The sequence below is a fragment of the Glandiceps talaboti genome, chromosome 20, assembly GCF_964340395.1.
Source record: "Glandiceps talaboti chromosome 20, keGlaTala1.1, whole genome shotgun sequence".
In the NCBI taxonomy this organism is placed as follows: domain Eukaryota; kingdom Metazoa; phylum Hemichordata; class Enteropneusta; family Spengelidae; genus Glandiceps; species Glandiceps talaboti.
The window spans coordinates 4,950,075-4,968,078 of record NC_135568.1 but is presented as its reverse complement, the minus strand read 5'-3'; the positions used below and the strand labels follow the sequence as shown (position 1 = coordinate 4,968,078).

General features: G+C 34.2%; 2 protein-coding genes across 2 annotated transcripts in view; one reads left to right on the top strand and one right to left on the bottom strand.

The window, feature by feature from the left end:
* Positions 1–4,574, bottom strand: part of LOC144450874 (dnaJ homolog subfamily C member 27-like) — a 5,720-nt gene extending 1,146 nt beyond the window's left edge. The window contains exons 1-4 of the mRNA XM_078141616.1: positions 4,284–4,574; positions 3,054–3,126; positions 1,714–1,910; positions 757–827 (exon numbers count right to left, since the gene is read on the bottom strand). Of these exons, the coding sequence (XP_077997742.1) occupies positions 757–827; positions 1,714–1,910; positions 3,054–3,126; positions 4,284–4,418 (476 nt within the window). The 5' untranslated portion in view covers positions 4,419–4,574. The remainder of the gene's footprint in view (positions 1–756; positions 828–1,713; positions 1,911–3,053; positions 3,127–4,283) is intronic.
* A 320-nt stretch (positions 4,575–4,894) lies between these two features.
* LOC144450877 (dnaJ homolog subfamily C member 22-like) lies at positions 4,895–9,283 on the top strand. Its single transcript, XM_078141624.1, has 3 exons — positions 4,895–5,560; positions 6,143–6,384; positions 8,786–9,283. Exons 1-3 carry the CDS (start codon positions 4,960–4,962, stop codon positions 9,011–9,013), a joined length of 1,071 nt encoding a protein of 356 aa, XP_077997750.1. The 5' UTR covers positions 4,895–4,959; the 3' UTR covers positions 9,014–9,283.
* Positions 9,284–18,004: the final 8,721 nt, after the last annotated feature.

Genomic DNA, 18,004 nt, shown 5'->3' with positions numbered 1-18,004 from the left:
AATCCCCATTACTTTTCCCGATTTTTCATAAATTATGCTTGAGGAGGTATAATTAAATCATTTCCCAATATTTTACTTTAGTCAGCCACAAAATACTTGTGACCTAAGGGTTGTCACTACTCGTCTAACGACCCATAGTGAGAAGGTCCCATAGGTCACTTGTATTAGCCTTGGCTGAATGAAGAAATATATTGGGAATAACATCCAAATATCTTTCTTTGTTCAAGTGAGGAAAATACGAGTGAGGGGCCTTGTCACAAGTCAAAGACATGTAATGACAAAATTCATATGTTATGCATATTTTCTGGCTGAATGAAGGCAATTTAAACATGACCAGACAAGTTGCAAACGATAACAGACTAACTAAACTGGAAGAAGATGACTAACCTGGGTCAAAGTTCACAATAAAATTACCTCAACTAAGTACTCCCTCTAAGGGCACTACACTGGTACTGCCCTCAACAGGATACTATTGTGGAGTAATGTAATAAATTTTGTGAGAAAACGGGGAAAATATTGGATAATTTGAATGTGATGTCATTGTAGTGTAGTGATGTTTTCTTGAAGGCCAGAGAAAATAATTAACAACTTGATAGCTATTCATTGTCTGACAAATTTCCCCCAGTCTGTTTGAAGAACTCTGCAAATAGACGATCACACAAAATTTTAACTTCCTTTTCATTCCCATTTCTGGGACACAATGATTTTTTAAAATCCCTTATTCTATCCAGCAAGCCATTCACTTAGTATCCTTACTTGAGTTTATGCAAAGCAGCCCATTTCTTTCCATCCTCAGAACTTACAATTCTCTTTGATGTCAAGTCAACCTGAAAAGTTTAAAAAGACAAATGAATTGGTACTACACTCCTTTCTTTATCATGTCTTACAACATTTAACTGTTTGGCAACACAGACAGACACATCTATGGTGTGCTGTGCATCTTAGAATTAATACCAATTTTAAAAATCATGTGCAATCAAGTCAATAAGTTCAGTCCTCTTCCTGAATATTTTAACTTTCTCGTACATATTGTAACCAACTTCTTATTTAAGCATTTATTTATAGCGACAGCATTTGAATTACACAACTAACAGACAGACAGACAGACAGACAGACTTTGTTTTTAGCAAGATCTTATGTTTTTGTTTACTACATCTACAATTTTGATTCCTATGTCAAGAGAAGAGTTCGAAATATCTGATTGTACTACGTACAGGAATAGTTGGAACATCTCATTGCAATACACATGGGAAAAGTTTGCATATCTGGATGTAAAATGTCCCGGATAAGTTGGAATATAAGGTTCCAATCCATACAGGAAAGGATGAAATATCCCAAAGCAATATGTTCTTTTTGTTTTTTGTTTCTTCTTCCCCAGTTTATACCTTTGGGTTTTTTTGTTTTGTTTCTGTACCGGATTTAGTAGTCATATTTTCTCTAATTTTTAGAAATGTATTAATTTTACTACTAGTGCTGCTCCTAACATGCTTAGTGAGCCCCAGATATAAAAGGGATGCAATAAATAAATAAAAAAATAAATAAATAAATAAGTACAGGAAAATTTGACATAGCTGATTGTAATACGTCAGGGAAAAGTTGGAATACCCAGTTTCAGTGACCATGGAAATATGGAATACAGTATGATCTGTTTTTTATTTTAATAGTCACTTTCATCAACTTATTAAACGTTATGTTTCTGGATCTAATACTTACTTTATTAGCTACCACCACTATATAAGCATTGCTGGCACCCCATTTAGTGAGTTCTTTCATCCATAAGTCTAATTGTTCAAAGGAAGCTAAGTTGGTCACATCATACACTAAGAAACAAGCCTGAGTGTCGTTATAGAGTTCAGATCTGACGTCAATGTAGTCTGGATGACCTGACAAATCCCATAAATGTACTCTTACTGTAAAAAAGAAATTAGAGAAAAAAACTTTCAATATTCAAAATGTCACATAACACAAGAATGAACCCCTTTTATTGTAAATAACAAGAAAAAAGTTTCAACTGAAAAATCTACACTTTAAAAGTAAAAAATATAACAATGAACCATTTTCTGTTTCCAATATACACTGCTCTACTCTATCATCCGCTCCAATTTAATTGAAAAAAAATAAACTATTCTTTGTAAATCCTTAAAAAAAAGAATATTTTTCAACAAAGACAAGAGTGCAACCAATATGTTATCTCAAAACACATACTTTTAGCACTATGTAAATTGGGATCGGCAGAAAGCTATTCATAAAATTTTCGTCCATCATGGTAACCACTACTGGGATTACAAAGGATTACTATGGTTTACCTTGTCTATTCATTGTTATGTGTTGGGTTAACCTTTGACCTCTCAGAGTGGGTACCCTGTACACCAGACTGGTTATTATTGACAGATCTGGTAAATTATGCAACTACATGTATGGTTTCAAGAGTTCATTTCTGGAATAACATTACACCTTGATATGTGTGTACATGCATGCAGAAAGAGGGGGGGGGGGTCACTAATAATTGAAAAAATGGTGGTAGAAGGTATGGCATCAATGTGATTGCTGAACTTCATTTTCGCACTTCTAACCAAATTTCAACAGAAAAATTTCACTCCTTAATAACAGCTTTTGTATTTACTACTGAGATGTTGACAAGTTGATAAAAATTTACTTCTAATGTAAGATATGGTGCTGGGTTTCTGGTTGTATTTGATGTGTTTACTATTGTGTTTTTACATTACATTAATCTTAGCAGTGTGACCGCGACAGTATTCACCATAGTTTACATCACATAATATATGTTTGATGTCACACTTATGAATGTTCATTTAGGGGGAGGGGGAGGGGGTTTTGACCTAAATGAACTATGTTTGTTTGTTTGTTTAGCTTATGCGACATTATGCGACCATCCCTTACAGTTGCATGGAATTTGCTCATGACTTTGGACTTTTTTTTTTTTACAAAATCTGATCACCTCCATCATTTTGAAGTAATAATGGGTTGAAACCTACTTCTGTTTTGAGGTCTCCAGAAAAAAATCTAAAACTTAGAAAGTATATATCACTTACTATCATTTCCAAGAACTTCTTGAATCTTGAAGCCATAGTCAACTCCTACAGTTGCTTGGTATGCTGATGTGAACTACATGTAAACAGAAAAGTTAACAAAGATTATATTGATCATTTTTGCCTTATAAAGTAAGATATATGAAATCAATTATCACATTATTTTTTGCATTTTCCTAAATTCTCATATCCATACGTAGTCTGTGAAATACATGTATTTTTTTTTTATTTGAAATCAGTATGTCCTCTAGTGAATGACAAAAACAAATTGTTGTGGATCAAAATGATAGAAGCTGGATTTTCATGGCTTCACCTAGACTGTAAGATATGACATTGCTTCATGCTATCAGCCAGCACTCACGTTAAGAAACCTGATGAGGCTGAACAAAATGACTGTATCTTACAGTCTAGGGTTGACCCCATGATAGGGGATTAGAACTATCAATCTTGGTGGGTATAAATGCTCAGACAACTACTTCTTTCAATTGTCTGAGGTATAAACGAGAAGTTACTACATGCATCAGTGGTATGTACGTCAAATTGGCAACTTACACTGCTTGAAATGTATGTTGTCACTTGTTTCTTTTTAAACTATTAATACAGTGCAAATACATTGCACCTAGACAATGGAAAATAAATGTGATTGAATGGTATTAGTGTGGAAATTACATATGTAAATAAAAGTACCAAAAAAAATGTAACAGTATTGTGAATTTTTAAACAAATAGCATATTGTGGTCTGAATAATCATACAGACAAACACACAAACTACAAGCTGTCTTCGATTTGTAAGTAAAATTTTGATGGCAATTTTGACAGTACTCCCGAAGTGGGGGGGGGGGGGGAGCCCGGGGTGCTATGTTTAAACTCAGACCACCAAACAAATCTGAAGTTGAAAAGGAAAGCAGATTCCTGGATACGTTAGTATTACATTGTCACTAATTGATTATTTTGGCAATATTGAACTATTTTTTTCTGAAAGGACACCCACCCCCTCCCACCATTATCGCGAAGGCTTGGAGAATGACTGTATAAACATAAAGTTTTATTTTCTTGGCGGCCTTCATTGGTGTCACAACAATTGAAAATCAAATGTCAAATCAATACATTCATAGAATGGTTAATAGAGCGTAAAAATACGTTGGTCGTTTACATATATTCGTGTTCTTTAGTAGTTGTGTTTCACCAAGCCAAAGTCTTTTAAAACAACGATAAAATTGTAATAATACTCACCTTACTTTCACAGAAATGTTTGATCAAACAAGTTTTACCAACTCCTATGCTACCTATGCCGACCACTTTGACCCACACTAACGAATCCACAGCTCTCTTCACGTCTTTTGGCAAATGTCCGGGTTCTCTGTCCATATCTGTCGCCTTTCAAAACTCTTGATGTGTTGTAGGCACGTAACATTTCACTTCCGTGGTAATTTCATATAATTCGCTATGTCATGATAACCGGAGAATGTATTTACAATTAAACGGATCAGTGAATATTATGTTTACTGTGCAACTTGAAGTCAAGCGGCTTACTAACATGGAAACAGTAAACCAGCTTTTTATACCAACTTAAAGGGTCTTTTGTATGTTGGTTCAGTGACATTTTCTTGTACGCTTCTCAAAACTCCAACCTTGGGGTATATTACTATAGAGCCCTTCTTAAAATAAAGATTGGGGTACTTTTGTAACCCAGCTACGCAAAGTGGGAAGTTTGTTGCGAAATATCAAATAGCGTCCAAAATAAGATGGGGGATCCGGGAGAAGATTTATTTTGCTTAACCTAGGCAGTCTACTTGGCCAATCTCAAATCGACACATGCACTTCCGCGTTTGCTTTGCAGACGAAGAAATCTTTCAGGAAACGAATATAGTGCTCTGTACTGTATTCAAGGAACGATCTTATGTGAAACATGGCGAAAAGTTTGATATTTACGTATATCTTGTGGCTTTTCGGTGGTTGGTTAGGACTGCATCATTTTTATCTCGGCAGAGACAGGCAAGCGTTCGTCTGGTGGTCAACGTTTGGCGGTGGTTTTGGTCTTGGATGGGTGCGAGATATCTGGCGGATCCCTGAATATGTGGCCGATGCTAATGAAAACGTGGAGTATATGCGGCACTTGGTAGAATGTATGCGATTTTATAAAAAGCCGCCATTCAGTGGAACAAGATTTGCTGCCCAGCTTTTCGTCGGTTCATTCTTTGGTTACTTGGCCCTGTTAGCAGTTCCTGAAGAAATTGATGAACAGTACTACTGGATAAGATTGTTGTTAATACCAGCTGCGGTAGCAATCGGTGTAGACATCATTTCAAATATTGGCAGACAGACAACGTCTTTCAAATATACTATCTTAGCGGCATATGCAGTCTCACTCCTTGTATTAGCCAATCCAAACTCCGTTGTACACATCGCAATTTTATGTGCACTTGTATCTCAATATTTTAGAACTTACCGACACGTTGCACCGAAGAAAAGGCATTTTTGTACAAGAATAGCAATTCTTGGAGCTGGAGGTAATAATTAGTATTTATTTGATGTACCAATGTTTCACTCTTTCCAATTAATTTTCTTACCCTTGTTTTTTGTTTGCAATTATTTTTATCTCTTTTTAGTTCATTTCATTTTGTGTTTGAAAAAATGTCCTTTCCACTTCCGAAGTTTAGCAGAGATTGACACTTTACGATCCAATATTCTTAAAACTTGATTTTTTTTCATCTTTTCCTCCTCTTCCTCTTCCCTCTCATTATTTGCATGACAATACTTACTTATTTGCATGACAAAACTTACCAAAACTTGGGTTGAAAAGTGTCATAAGGGTGTAAATGTAAATTAAGGAAAGGAAGGAACAGAACTCTTTGAATTTTTGTTGATTTCACCATTGTCAATTGTTCAGCCTTTTTTAGCAGACGATATTAATTGAAGCCCTTATTTGGAACTTCATTTGCATATCTGGTGTAATTTCTTTAGTTCATACTTATGCTGTTTGTGGTTTTATTAACATATATTTGCTTACAACAGGTATAAATTATCGTGGAACACATTTAGAATTATTTATATTATGTTAGTTACTTTTTGTATTTTTTTCCCATTTATAGGTAGTGTTGTCATACTGATGTGGATACTGTTTCTAGGCAACAATGCATCTGTCACAACAGCTGATGGTGAAACCATCAAATTGAGAGATGCTGTTCAACATTTCCTAAATTCACCAGCATGGAGAGAATTAAAGGATACGCTTTATAAGATTTACCAACGAGCCAGATCAGAAGGTTGGGAACGAGTATATGATGAATTTGTGGAATCTCTGGATCCACTTGGTGAAATCAATGCATATAAAGTAAGTGGTGACATTATGATATACATTTATTTGACCTAATAGTCAACTTGTTTCCAAACTGAGCATGCTCAGTTGCAAAGGACTATGGGATTATTTGTAGTTTCAGTCATACCTAATCTAGGGTGATTTAGCCCAGAGACTTAGCTATCTGACTCAACATACTGGCTTGACAGTACAGCCTAGAGTTTTAGCTATCTGACTCAACATACTGGCTTGACAGTATAGCCTAGAGTTTTAGCTATCTGACTCAACATACTGGCTTGACAGTATAGCCTAGAGTTTTAGCTATCTGACTCAACATACTGGCTTGACAGTATAGCCTAGAGTTTTAGCTATCTGACTCAACATACTGGCTTGATAGTATAGCCTAGAGTTTTAGCTATCTGACTCAACATACTGGCTTGATAGTATAGCCTAGAGTTTTAGCTATCTGACTCAACATACTGGCTTGACAGTATAGCCTAGAGTTTTAGCTATCTGACTCAACATACTGGCTTGATAGTTTATGTTCTTGCAAATGACATTTACAAGCCAGATAGCCAACTCTCTAGGCCAATAAACATAGACCATACCAAATAGCTAAAAATATATGATGTCAATAAACAGAGGTTTATATAACTATCTAACTCAACATACTGGCTTGACAGTATATGTTCTGGTGAACAACATTTTCAAGCCAAATGACCAAGTCTCTGTGCTAAGGGTGATTGGAAAGTTAATATCCTTCCTGCAAGGTTGAAAATGATAGTGAGGTTTGCAAGTGGCCGTGCTATAGTAAGTTACAGTAAGTACTATTATTACATATATAGCAATGATAACCTGAAAGATCCAATCATTGTTTCCACTGATGTAATATGCTTCAACCTGTGAGTAGATACATAATTGGACCAACGACTGGACCCTTTCAGACAAGTAGCACTGATTACTAGCATCAGTGGGTGCACATACTCCTGGGTCTATGATCTAAACTCCATATATAGAAAAAATGTATTGCAGTGGTGGTTAATTCTGTTGTGTGGATCTATATAATCACATGTGACGCAGCTGGTAAAGATGTGTAAACCATGGCTGGTATGATACATTCATGTGTAAACTACTAAAATCACTAGATGGAAAAATCACTGATGAAAGAAATTCATGATTACACTGACATTCCATCGTCTTGTTGTACTTCTGGAAGACTGAGATATGTCCTGCTATTAGTACAATTACGAAGTGAAATTCCGTCACATTTTGAATTCATTCATTTCTTGGTCATCTTTTATTATATCCAAACTAATTAACATCACCATGACTACTGGTAATTGGCATCACCATGACAGAATTCACACATACACTGATATCACTATGACAATGACATAGATACCAAAATCACTCATTCGCTAAAAGAATTCCCTTCTTTTCAAGTCCTACAATGGAAATAGTGTGGGTGTTCACAATCTCTCTATGATAGTCATAGAGGGACTGTGGTTTATTACTAGCTACCAGTACAGTATATCACCACCAGAACCACTTTATTTCTGTATGTTCCACATACCATAGATGTATTTGTAGAGAGGCACATACCTTTTGAACAGACCACAGTGGTATAAGGGGAGACCTCCATGAACAGAGAGACTCGTGGGGCCAAGTTCAGATACAGATTTGGCTTTAATGTAGCAAACCTCAGTGATAACTAACGCTGTTGTGTAAACTCCACTGTTTTACATTCTTGCCAATAATCCTAAATACATGCATGTAGGTGTTTTAATAACATTCTTTTGTCTGAATGTAATTAATTTATTCACTATTTTTGCATATGAAATCTCATCAATACTTCAGATACTAGTAGTCTCTTCACAATGTTACAAAGCCTCTGTAAAGTAAGTACATTAATTAGCTGTAGAGAATCCTTTCAGTCTGCTGAGATGTACAATTCATGAATGCGGGACAGTGCTGTGACTACTGTCCAATACTATAGTTAGACTCCCTAACTTAATACTGGTTTGTATCTTCTGCAAAGAATGAACACTGTTCTACATGTAGTGTTTTGCTAACATAAGGTTTGGAAACCCTGGTAACAGAAAAGGGTAAAGTAAGCAGAATTGACATAGTTTTTAATGTAATCGACCATTACATTGTTTGCAAAACCTAGTAAAGTGACTTGGGAACACACGTTTAATAATTTTACCGACTTATCGGCCTTAGAAAACCCATGTACCATGCCTTATATATCAATGTATCAATATTCATGTACAAATATGCTAGGAATTATAGAGTTAGCCTTTCTAGCATAACCCAGCTTTCTACAATGTACAATGAGTGGGAACTGATCTACATGTGTGTCATTTACAATTATGTGCATATATTCTTGAACCTAAGTTCCTTTTTTTATAATCGTTCATCTCTTTCAACTATACAGGTCTTGGATCTTGAACGAAGTGCATCTCAAGAGGAAATAACAAAGCGATATCGGAAACTTGCCAAGGAATGGCATCCGGACAGACAACCAAATAACCAGGAAGAAGCACAGGCTAAATTCATAGAGATTCAACAAGCATATGAAATATTGTCAAATATTAAACAAAATCGAGCACGAAAAAACAAAAAAAGTCGAGATTCACCAAGTAGTTTTCACAGGACTCCATAATAGTAATATGAATTATTTGTGTAGAAAACAATGCATTTTTTTCAGTTCTGATAATTTTTAGTACCTAAATTTCACAATCAACAAGAAAGAATTATTTTGACTGAACATGAGGCCATGTCATTGAGGTGTACCATATAGAAGTGAACCAAGTGAGTTTTGTATGTTTATACTTTGTCCATCTATCATAGTACCAGAAGTTTCACTGAATAATTATTAAGAACAACCTTGTAGAAACTAGACCCATTTTCACTTGTTTCATCATCGAGTCCAAAATTATTTTTATCATTTACCTTATTTTTTTATGTACAAGTACTAAGAAATACATATTTGAAACTTTCTTTGTCATAGTTACTGTAGCGACATAAATTGTGGTACAGTGATGAATTCATTCTCACCAATAATGTTAAAATGAAATTAATGTGTTGGTAAATCATTGTATTAAAGGTGATTCTTAATACTCACATTCACTATTGCTATTTTGCTAGACAACATGTTTGTGAAACGTACTCTAGTTTAAACTTTAAAAAAGCGTCTACCAACACCTTAAAAATGACAGTTTTTCAGTCAGTTCCTGTCAGATTTACGTTGAGAGTTTAGGAAATTTCCAGTCTCACCTCGACCATGTAATTTTGTGATGCCACAGAGAGACTAGTTTAGCAATGAGGCTATAATGAACGTAGTCAAAAGGTGACTAAAACTCACCAACGTTATTCCAAACACACACTTGAAAATTGTTACTCTAAATTTTCAACAGCATACTTATGGTCTTTGTCAACAGATTGACCCACTATTCAGAGCATGTAACATTACAAACACATACATATAATATGGGGTTATAACTACCTGGAAGTTAATAATAATGACGCATATGATTACAAAATAATAGCTTTATTTCCAAACTGTCTGGGTATTCTAACAGCCTCTATCATCTTTATGGAAATTAATATTCATACTTGATATTACAGAGAAATTAAAGTACTCCATCTAGTTCTTGTCCCAGCTGGCAACATTATTACAACACTGTTGACACAGAGTATAATATCTATAATTCTAATGGCTTTCTACTTAACTGGTTCAGTGTGGCTTCAAGCGATAACAAGCTGCCATATCAAACATCTAGGATGTAGATAAGGGTCATTAGCGATCAAAAACAGCTGGCTACTCTTCAATGGTTTGCCAGCTTTTTTTGAGGAATTTGTGTTTAAAAATTTGTTGTTTCAATCAGTATATTTCCATCAGTGGGTAGATTCATGGGTCTCATTCATAGGTTTTACTGCCTCCTTTTCATGTTTGACTGACTACTTTTAAAATTACCTACGTCACTGAACATTACTGGTATGCGTTATATCATGTAAAGTGAATATTTGCATCCTAATACCAGCAAAGATTATTGCACAACTGTCAATGTAGAACCAAAAATGTTTCTTTGCTCTGGGTTCATACACATTTTGTCCTTTGAATAGAGTTGTGATGGATGCAGACACCTGAAGGCAACGAAAGACTAAAACGTTTTCATCATTTCATTCTAGTGTAAGCCTTCCACCACTGGAGGGCATCTGCACCCATCTGGTGCTGTTATCTTTAAAATGCAACATATCAGTGTATTTAAGAATAAGGATTGTAAATAAAGCTAGAGTGTTGACAGCAACAATTTTCCAACACAAACTGTGTACTATTTAATGTAAACTCAAGTTCCATCCAACATCTCTACAGAAACATATCTCAGTCATCTATGTGTTCAGTACATAATTTTAGAAGGCCATATGGACGACAAATGGGTATTCATTTGGATTTTGAATTCTTACATGTAAGACAACTCTATGTTTTTATACTATAAAAAACGATGTGAAGCCAGATATACTAAATCCTTGTGTGTAACTCAATAAATTACAATTGAAACATTAATATCAAGTGTTTAAAATATTTGTTATTGTACGTACAATGACAAACTTAAGTTTTATACACATAGCATTTTGTGATTTATTGAGTTACAAACACTGACTTGTTCGATACTATGCCACTTATTTTTTCAAGTAGGAAAACATAGAGGAGTTGTCTTAAGAATTACAAATCATAAGAAATACCCATTTGTCATCCATATGATCACTTTTAAAGGAGATATACTATAAAGCTATTATTTCTAATAATATTTACTCTAGTTAAATCTTCAGTGTATAAAATATGTTTTGTTTCGAAATGGCAATCTATGGTATTTATTTGCACTCAGGTGCATGAGTGTACACTATTGGTATTTGCACTGTACTGGGATACTGAAAACATTCTTGTATATAAACCGTGTGTACATAAGTGTGCTAATATTCCAAATACATAAAATTATGTGAATGCACAGTTATGGTTTGTTTTCACAAAATAAGCATTTCAATTAAGTTTATAATAATAACAGCACCCCATGACATCTGAGTGCCAGTGTGGGTACTCAGGGGTATTCTCAATCATGCATGCAGTGTTTCCTGCTACACTTTCACTTGCTTCGCTTGAGAAAGTACAGCCACAGAGAACACTGCATGCATGAAAATACACCAAGTATGCTGGCATTCACATATGTGACAGGGTTCTGGCAAAAGATAATCAACAAATGTTTTTGAAATATCTGCTTTCAACATTTTCCAAAATACTGTAGTATAAATTGATTGTGATGAGATTTGTAGGCATTGATGCATATAGTCCAAAACACAGACAAGGCAGATATCTGTGTCTGAAAAGAACACCTGATAATGATTGTAGAAATGATAATAACCATATATTTTAATCAAGAATAATATATTCTTGAACAGTTTTAGCAAAATCATTATCAATCATGTTAATAAACAATCAATTTTGATAACGTTAGAAATTTATGTAGATCAAAAATTGAAATCATGAATATGCAATATGCAAATGATTTTTTTTGTTGAGACTGTGTGCCTTGATAAAAACGATATCTGAAAATCATGTAATATTTGATAAAGTCCACTGGAATCATAATTGATTCAAAATACATCATTGTTTTTATCCAAGACTTCAAATAAACAGATTTTTGTGTCAATTTGAATTTGTGATGAATGTAACTTGTCGTCTGCAACGTGAAATTTGTCTAAAATTTGTTGCAATACAGAAGTGTGTGTGTGTGTGTGTTTGTAATTTTTAGTGTAATAGAAATTACAATCAGCTTCAAGAGAGAAAATTGTTAGAAATATATGAAAGAAAAATTTCATTTGTTTAGGCTTCATTTTAGCAAAACTGCACTAGCTGTAACTAGAATGTATTCTTGAAAATAGTACATTTATAGGTACAATAACTTACTTGTAATATTGTAAACCCTGAACAGTGCTGCATCACTTGTTGGTAAACATAATTTTTGTAGCTGTATATACAATATATCAAATTGATTTGTGAGTCCGCACCCAAAAATCAGTGCCCTCAATGGCGATCATGACTTCAACATGTTTCTGTACTGCTTATGAATAATATCAACCACAGATTAACATGCACAATGTCTAATTATTGGTATTTTAACAATTTTCAGTGAATATATTGTGGTTGTCTAATCAAAAAATGATACACCAGTTTACAACTAGTACAATTTTAACATGATGACAGAGTTTAATAAGTACCTTTCTTTATATAATTTGTAAAACTATGCAGACAACAGTTTTAGTGTAGGAAATATTACTATGGACAGTACTCTATGCAGTGGTGTATAATTTATTATTAGGTAATGTATTTATTGCTCATATTGGTACACATGCATACTAGTGGTATTTGCACTGCAGTGTAATATGAAAAACCGTGTATGCAAATGATTGTGTAGTTGTGCCTTGTATACGGAACTGCGTCATCACATGGTATGATTTTTACTGAAGTTTACTTTTTCGGATAGACATCACATATGTAATAATAACAGAACACCATGCTGTGTTAGTGCCAGTATATAGATATCCAGGGTTATTTGTGTTTTGCAGTGTTTTCTGATGTAGTTGCTCCACTTTTGAAAGGACAGCCGCAGAGAATACTGCAAGTACTAGAGCAAATAGAGTACACCACACTTGCACTCACATGTCATGAGATTCTGTCATAATACTTGCACCGGATGTCTGTACATACTATTAGTATTTGCACTGCAGTATGTTGAAAACATTGAAAAAATTATTGCATACCTGTATTAGTATATGCACTGCAGTTACAATATTGAAAACGTTATTGCATACCTGTATACAATGGCATGTTTTCGCTTGTGTTTGCAGTGTTCTCTGTCACACTTTCGGTTGCTATGCTCATACTCAGACCACTAAAAATAGTGGTCAGAGTTCTGAGGCTCATGAAAGCACTGCCACAGAGACCATCGTAAGCACTGTCCACCACCAGAATACACTACATCCATCATGGGGCTCTATTTACATGTATATTGCAATTAACCATTACTCTATACTGTTTACATTAATTGACTGTGTCATATTTTATGAGCCTCTTTTATAGTATGCTTTAACTTTTTAGAGGCTGACAAATTGACTAAAATATTCTTTGTACTTGGTGTGAATTTTATTGATTTTTGTACGTGAATGGAAGTGCAGACTTTATTTTGAAATTTATATTTGAAATGTAGAAAAGGGAATTTAAATGATGTAGTGGTTTTACATTCTTGAAAATAAATCTGGTGATATGACGTGTTATTTACGATAATTTTTTATTGTCAAAACAAAATCTGGAAGTAATTTTTCACATGATAATTTGAGAAGGCAAGTCAATAAAATGTATGAAAATTTCTTTAGCAACAAGACCATGCCCATAGTAACAGTCATACGATGGTGTATATTGCAAAGATGAAAACTGGGAAGGGTAGGCAAGTGAAAAAAGTTTCCAAAAATGTATGCAAATATGCCTAGTAACAAGACCACTCCCATAGCAATGGTTAAATTATAGTTTATATTGTGAAGATAAAACAGGGATGGGTAGACATGTGAATAAACCTCCAAACATGATCGCATGTATGCCTAGCAACAAGACCATGTCCATAGCAACAGCCAAATGAAGGTGTACATTACAAAGATAAAAACAGGGATGGTTAGACAAGTGAATAAAGAGCCAAACGTAGAATGCATATGGTGATAATAATAATAAAGTTGGGTTCTTATATAGCACTTTCCCACATATATGCCTAGCAACAAGATCACATCCATAGCAACTGAGAAATGATGATATGTGTTACAAAGATAGCAACTGGGATGGTAATAGGGAAATGGCAAACATATCAAAAATTGACATATAGTTACCTAGCAACTAAGATACTACAAATAACAACAGTAAAATGATGGTGTATACTGCATAGGTAACAGGGATGGATTGGCATGTGAATAAACATTCTGACAACTGTATAGTTGTGCTGCAATGCCTTGTAACAATGATGCTGTTTTTCATTCGGGAGTGCAATTTCTCCTCTAAGTCCGCCTCATATATTTGTATTTTTATTCATTCTTGAACGTTTATGAAAAATGAGAATACACATTTACCATGTATGTATGTATGTATGCATATATACATGCATGCATGTGTGAATCATGGATGGATGGATGGATGGATGGAAGTGTATGCGAGTCTTCATGCATGTCTGCATGTCAGTGAGGATATTGCATGTATGTATGTATGTATGTATGTATGTATGTATGTATGTATGTATGTATGTATGTATGTATGTATGTATGTATGTATGTACGTACGTACGTACGTACGTACGTACGTACGTTTGTATGTATGTATGTATGTATGTATGTATGTATGTATGTATGTATGTATGTTTGTATATATGTATGTATGTATGTATGTATGTATGTTTGTATGTATGTATGTGTGTGTGTGTGTGCGTGCGTGCGTGCGTGCGTGCGTACGTGCGTGCGTGTGTGCGTGCGTGCGTGCGTGCGTGCGTGCGTGTGAATCATGGATGGATGGATGGATGGAAGTGTATGTGAGTCTTCATGCATGTCTGCATGTCAGTGAGGATATTGCATCCATGCTATGATAAACATGATCACAAGAAGATATAAATAACTGACCATAGACAAAAATTCTACTTGGTTTCAAAGTAAAAGACTGTATTTATTAGAAAACAATCAATCTAATAGAGTTGATAATATTTGAATATAATATGAATTAATGCTCCAACTCTATTCTGGTCTTAACCTTGATTAATTTTGAAAATCACAAACTTATTTCAGTAAGTAGAATAATAAACAATTAAATATTACTATGGAAACAAACCTAACAACAAACTAAGATAGACACAAACTAAAACTATTGTTGGGTAGATTACAAAAGTGGGTGATGGTGGTGACGGCACCTCGGCTATGTGGATATAATCACTCTGTAGTCAAGATTGTGGAAACACTGAATGAGGTTGAATGTGTGGCCACTTGAGGAAAACTTTACAATCAGAGATGTCACCCTGCTATGAGAGTAACTTCACAAAAATGTCCATTGATCGCTTAGATCAACATATTGCAATAATAGTTTTAGTTTGTGACTATTAGCTTGTCATCAGTTGATTGACCATTGTAAAAATTTTACAATATTTCGACAAATTTTGTCAATTATTTACATTTTTTCACATTCTGGTTGTAAAATGTAACAGTATCAAGCAGATTGTTTTAAACACTCATAAAAAACTAGCTAAGAATATTTCAATACATTTATTAATTATCATTAAATTTAAAGCCAATAAACTCATTCACTTTCAGATTCTCATTTGCATATTAAAGCACACTTTACCATAATTCATATATTGTGTATTAAAACAGGCACCCTTATTTGCATATTATGTTTTAAAACAGGAGTTCGTTTCATTTGCAAATTGTCCAATGTTTAAATATGGGTCTGTTACACACCTGAAATTTTTACTAATGACCACAACTAGAATGTCATGAAATTCCTATTTTTATTTTCTGTAGGGTTTTCCTTAAGTATGCATATAGCTGCCTTATTATAACAGAAGACAATAATTCTACCAAGCATAAGTCAAGTTGAACAAAAAAATATGGAATTCATACCCTGGTCATTCCACGTCACGACAACACACGTCTATTTCACCACAATACGTGTCTGAGTCCCTGATTCTGCTGTGTTCAACATATGAGTCAAAACATTCAAAATTGCCATTACTTTCCCTGGTTTTTCTTTGACTATTACTGGTCTTGGTATATTATATTTTTCCCCAAATATTTTTCTTCATTCAGATAGAAAATACTTGTGACCTACCGTTTTAGGTCACTCATATTTTCCTTGGCTGAACGAAGAAAAATATTGGAGATTAATATCTAATTATTGCATAGAAGGAAACGTCAGATTTTTTTGGGTCAATATCGTTATTCCTGATATCAATAATTGATAATAAACTACGTAATTGTGATAAAGCTATCGTTCATTGACTGAATTTATCAATTCTTGCACACAAGTAACTATTCCACCCTTCCTTTCTCAACCTGTACACCCCCATTTTCCAATAGATTGGTCCAAGCTACCATATTTGTTTACATCATCAAATGTAATTTCAACAGTTAAAATCTAATGTTCGACAAAATTTAGAATTCATTTGGAATGGGAAACTAAAAAAACATCATTTTTGACTGAAAAAAACAACTACTGTAAATATTTCAGATTGCTGTGTCAGAAATGGTTACTACGGTAACAAATCTGGAACACTGGGGTACTTTTAAATGAGAAAATACTGATTCAAACAAACTTGTGATGATGCTATTTGATTTTTAGTGAGTGAAATTAAAAATTCAATCCAATAGGAATTTGAGAGAGAGAAAAATAGCAAGATTGCTGCATCTGTACTCTTGTGAACAATATGAACTACTTGTGACCTAATAAAAACATTGATTCGTAAATTTTCACACAACTTGATTTCAGTGCCAATCTTCCTTGCTGGTTAACAGCGCCCTCTAGTGGTAAGACATGTCGCAACAGTCACAGATATGAATATATAATGGAACAATGTCACCTGACATGGAGTGTAGCGAGTTTACTACATTGCTACACTTTATCACATGGTGCCACCGAAATGTTACTAACATGGCTGCACTTTACTGATGCCATAAAAATGTTACTGATATTGTCACATTTCATTGTCTAGCTCAACAAACATCCTCCTCTCATAGTTACCAAAGTTGGGCTCATCAAAATTCTTACGGACATTCTGTTTCAAGTTAGGTGGTTTTCATTGTATGTTTTGCTATTCAGTAACAGTAAACAGTTCTGCACGTGACAATAAACAATTTTGAAAGGAAACATTAGTTGCTATTACTTCTTAATGGGTTTGACTTTTTACAAAAAAAAGGAAATCCCTTGTTATTCATATCTTGAAAGTCTTTCTGTATTATCTGATGAAGTGTAGCCATTTTCTAAGCCATAGCATTTACACTGCAGTACACCTGTAACACTACCAATAGGTGGCGCTGTTCATATCCATCTGTAACACTACCAATAGAGGGCGCTGTTCATAATTTTCTGTTCTGTAGTCTACAATAGTTTGTAGTTCCTGACCTAACTGATATCAGTCACTCCTTCAAATCTAAGAACTAATTTATAAAACTATTTGATATGAACTATGACCTGATGCGAAGTAGAGTGAATGACTTTAACCTTTGACCTTTTTAAATTCAAAGTGCATCAAAATAATTTCTTGACTTTTTATCTCAATTCTTTTATCAGCAGCATTAAATTGACATTTTATACATTATTACAATTAATACTTTAAAGGTCTTACTCTTTATCCATCTGAAATATTTTCAAATTTTCTAATAATATGAGATAAAATTTCAAATCAAATGATAAACAGTTCATTGCTATTTACAAATCCATCACTGGTCTGGTCTGTCTTTCCTGAGCTGTTTAAAGCTGGGATGTATCAAATTATACAAAAAAAAAGTTTTCTTTCGTCATATGAATTTCAGGTATCGTACAAAATTATTATTCCACCAGTATATTATTCTGCCCGTT

Coding starts and splice junctions, on each gene's coding strand:
- LOC144450877 (XM_078141624.1), top strand. CDS start 4,960: ATGGCGAAAAGTTTGATATTTACGTATATCTTGTGGCTTTTCGGTGGT. Junction 5,561..6,142: donor AGCAATTCTTGGAGCTGGAG/GTAATAATTAGT, acceptor TCCCATTTATAG/GTAGTGTTGTCATACTGATG. Junction 6,385..8,785: donor GTGAAATCAATGCATATAAA/GTAAGTGGTGAC, acceptor TCAACTATACAG/GTCTTGGATCTTGAACGAAG.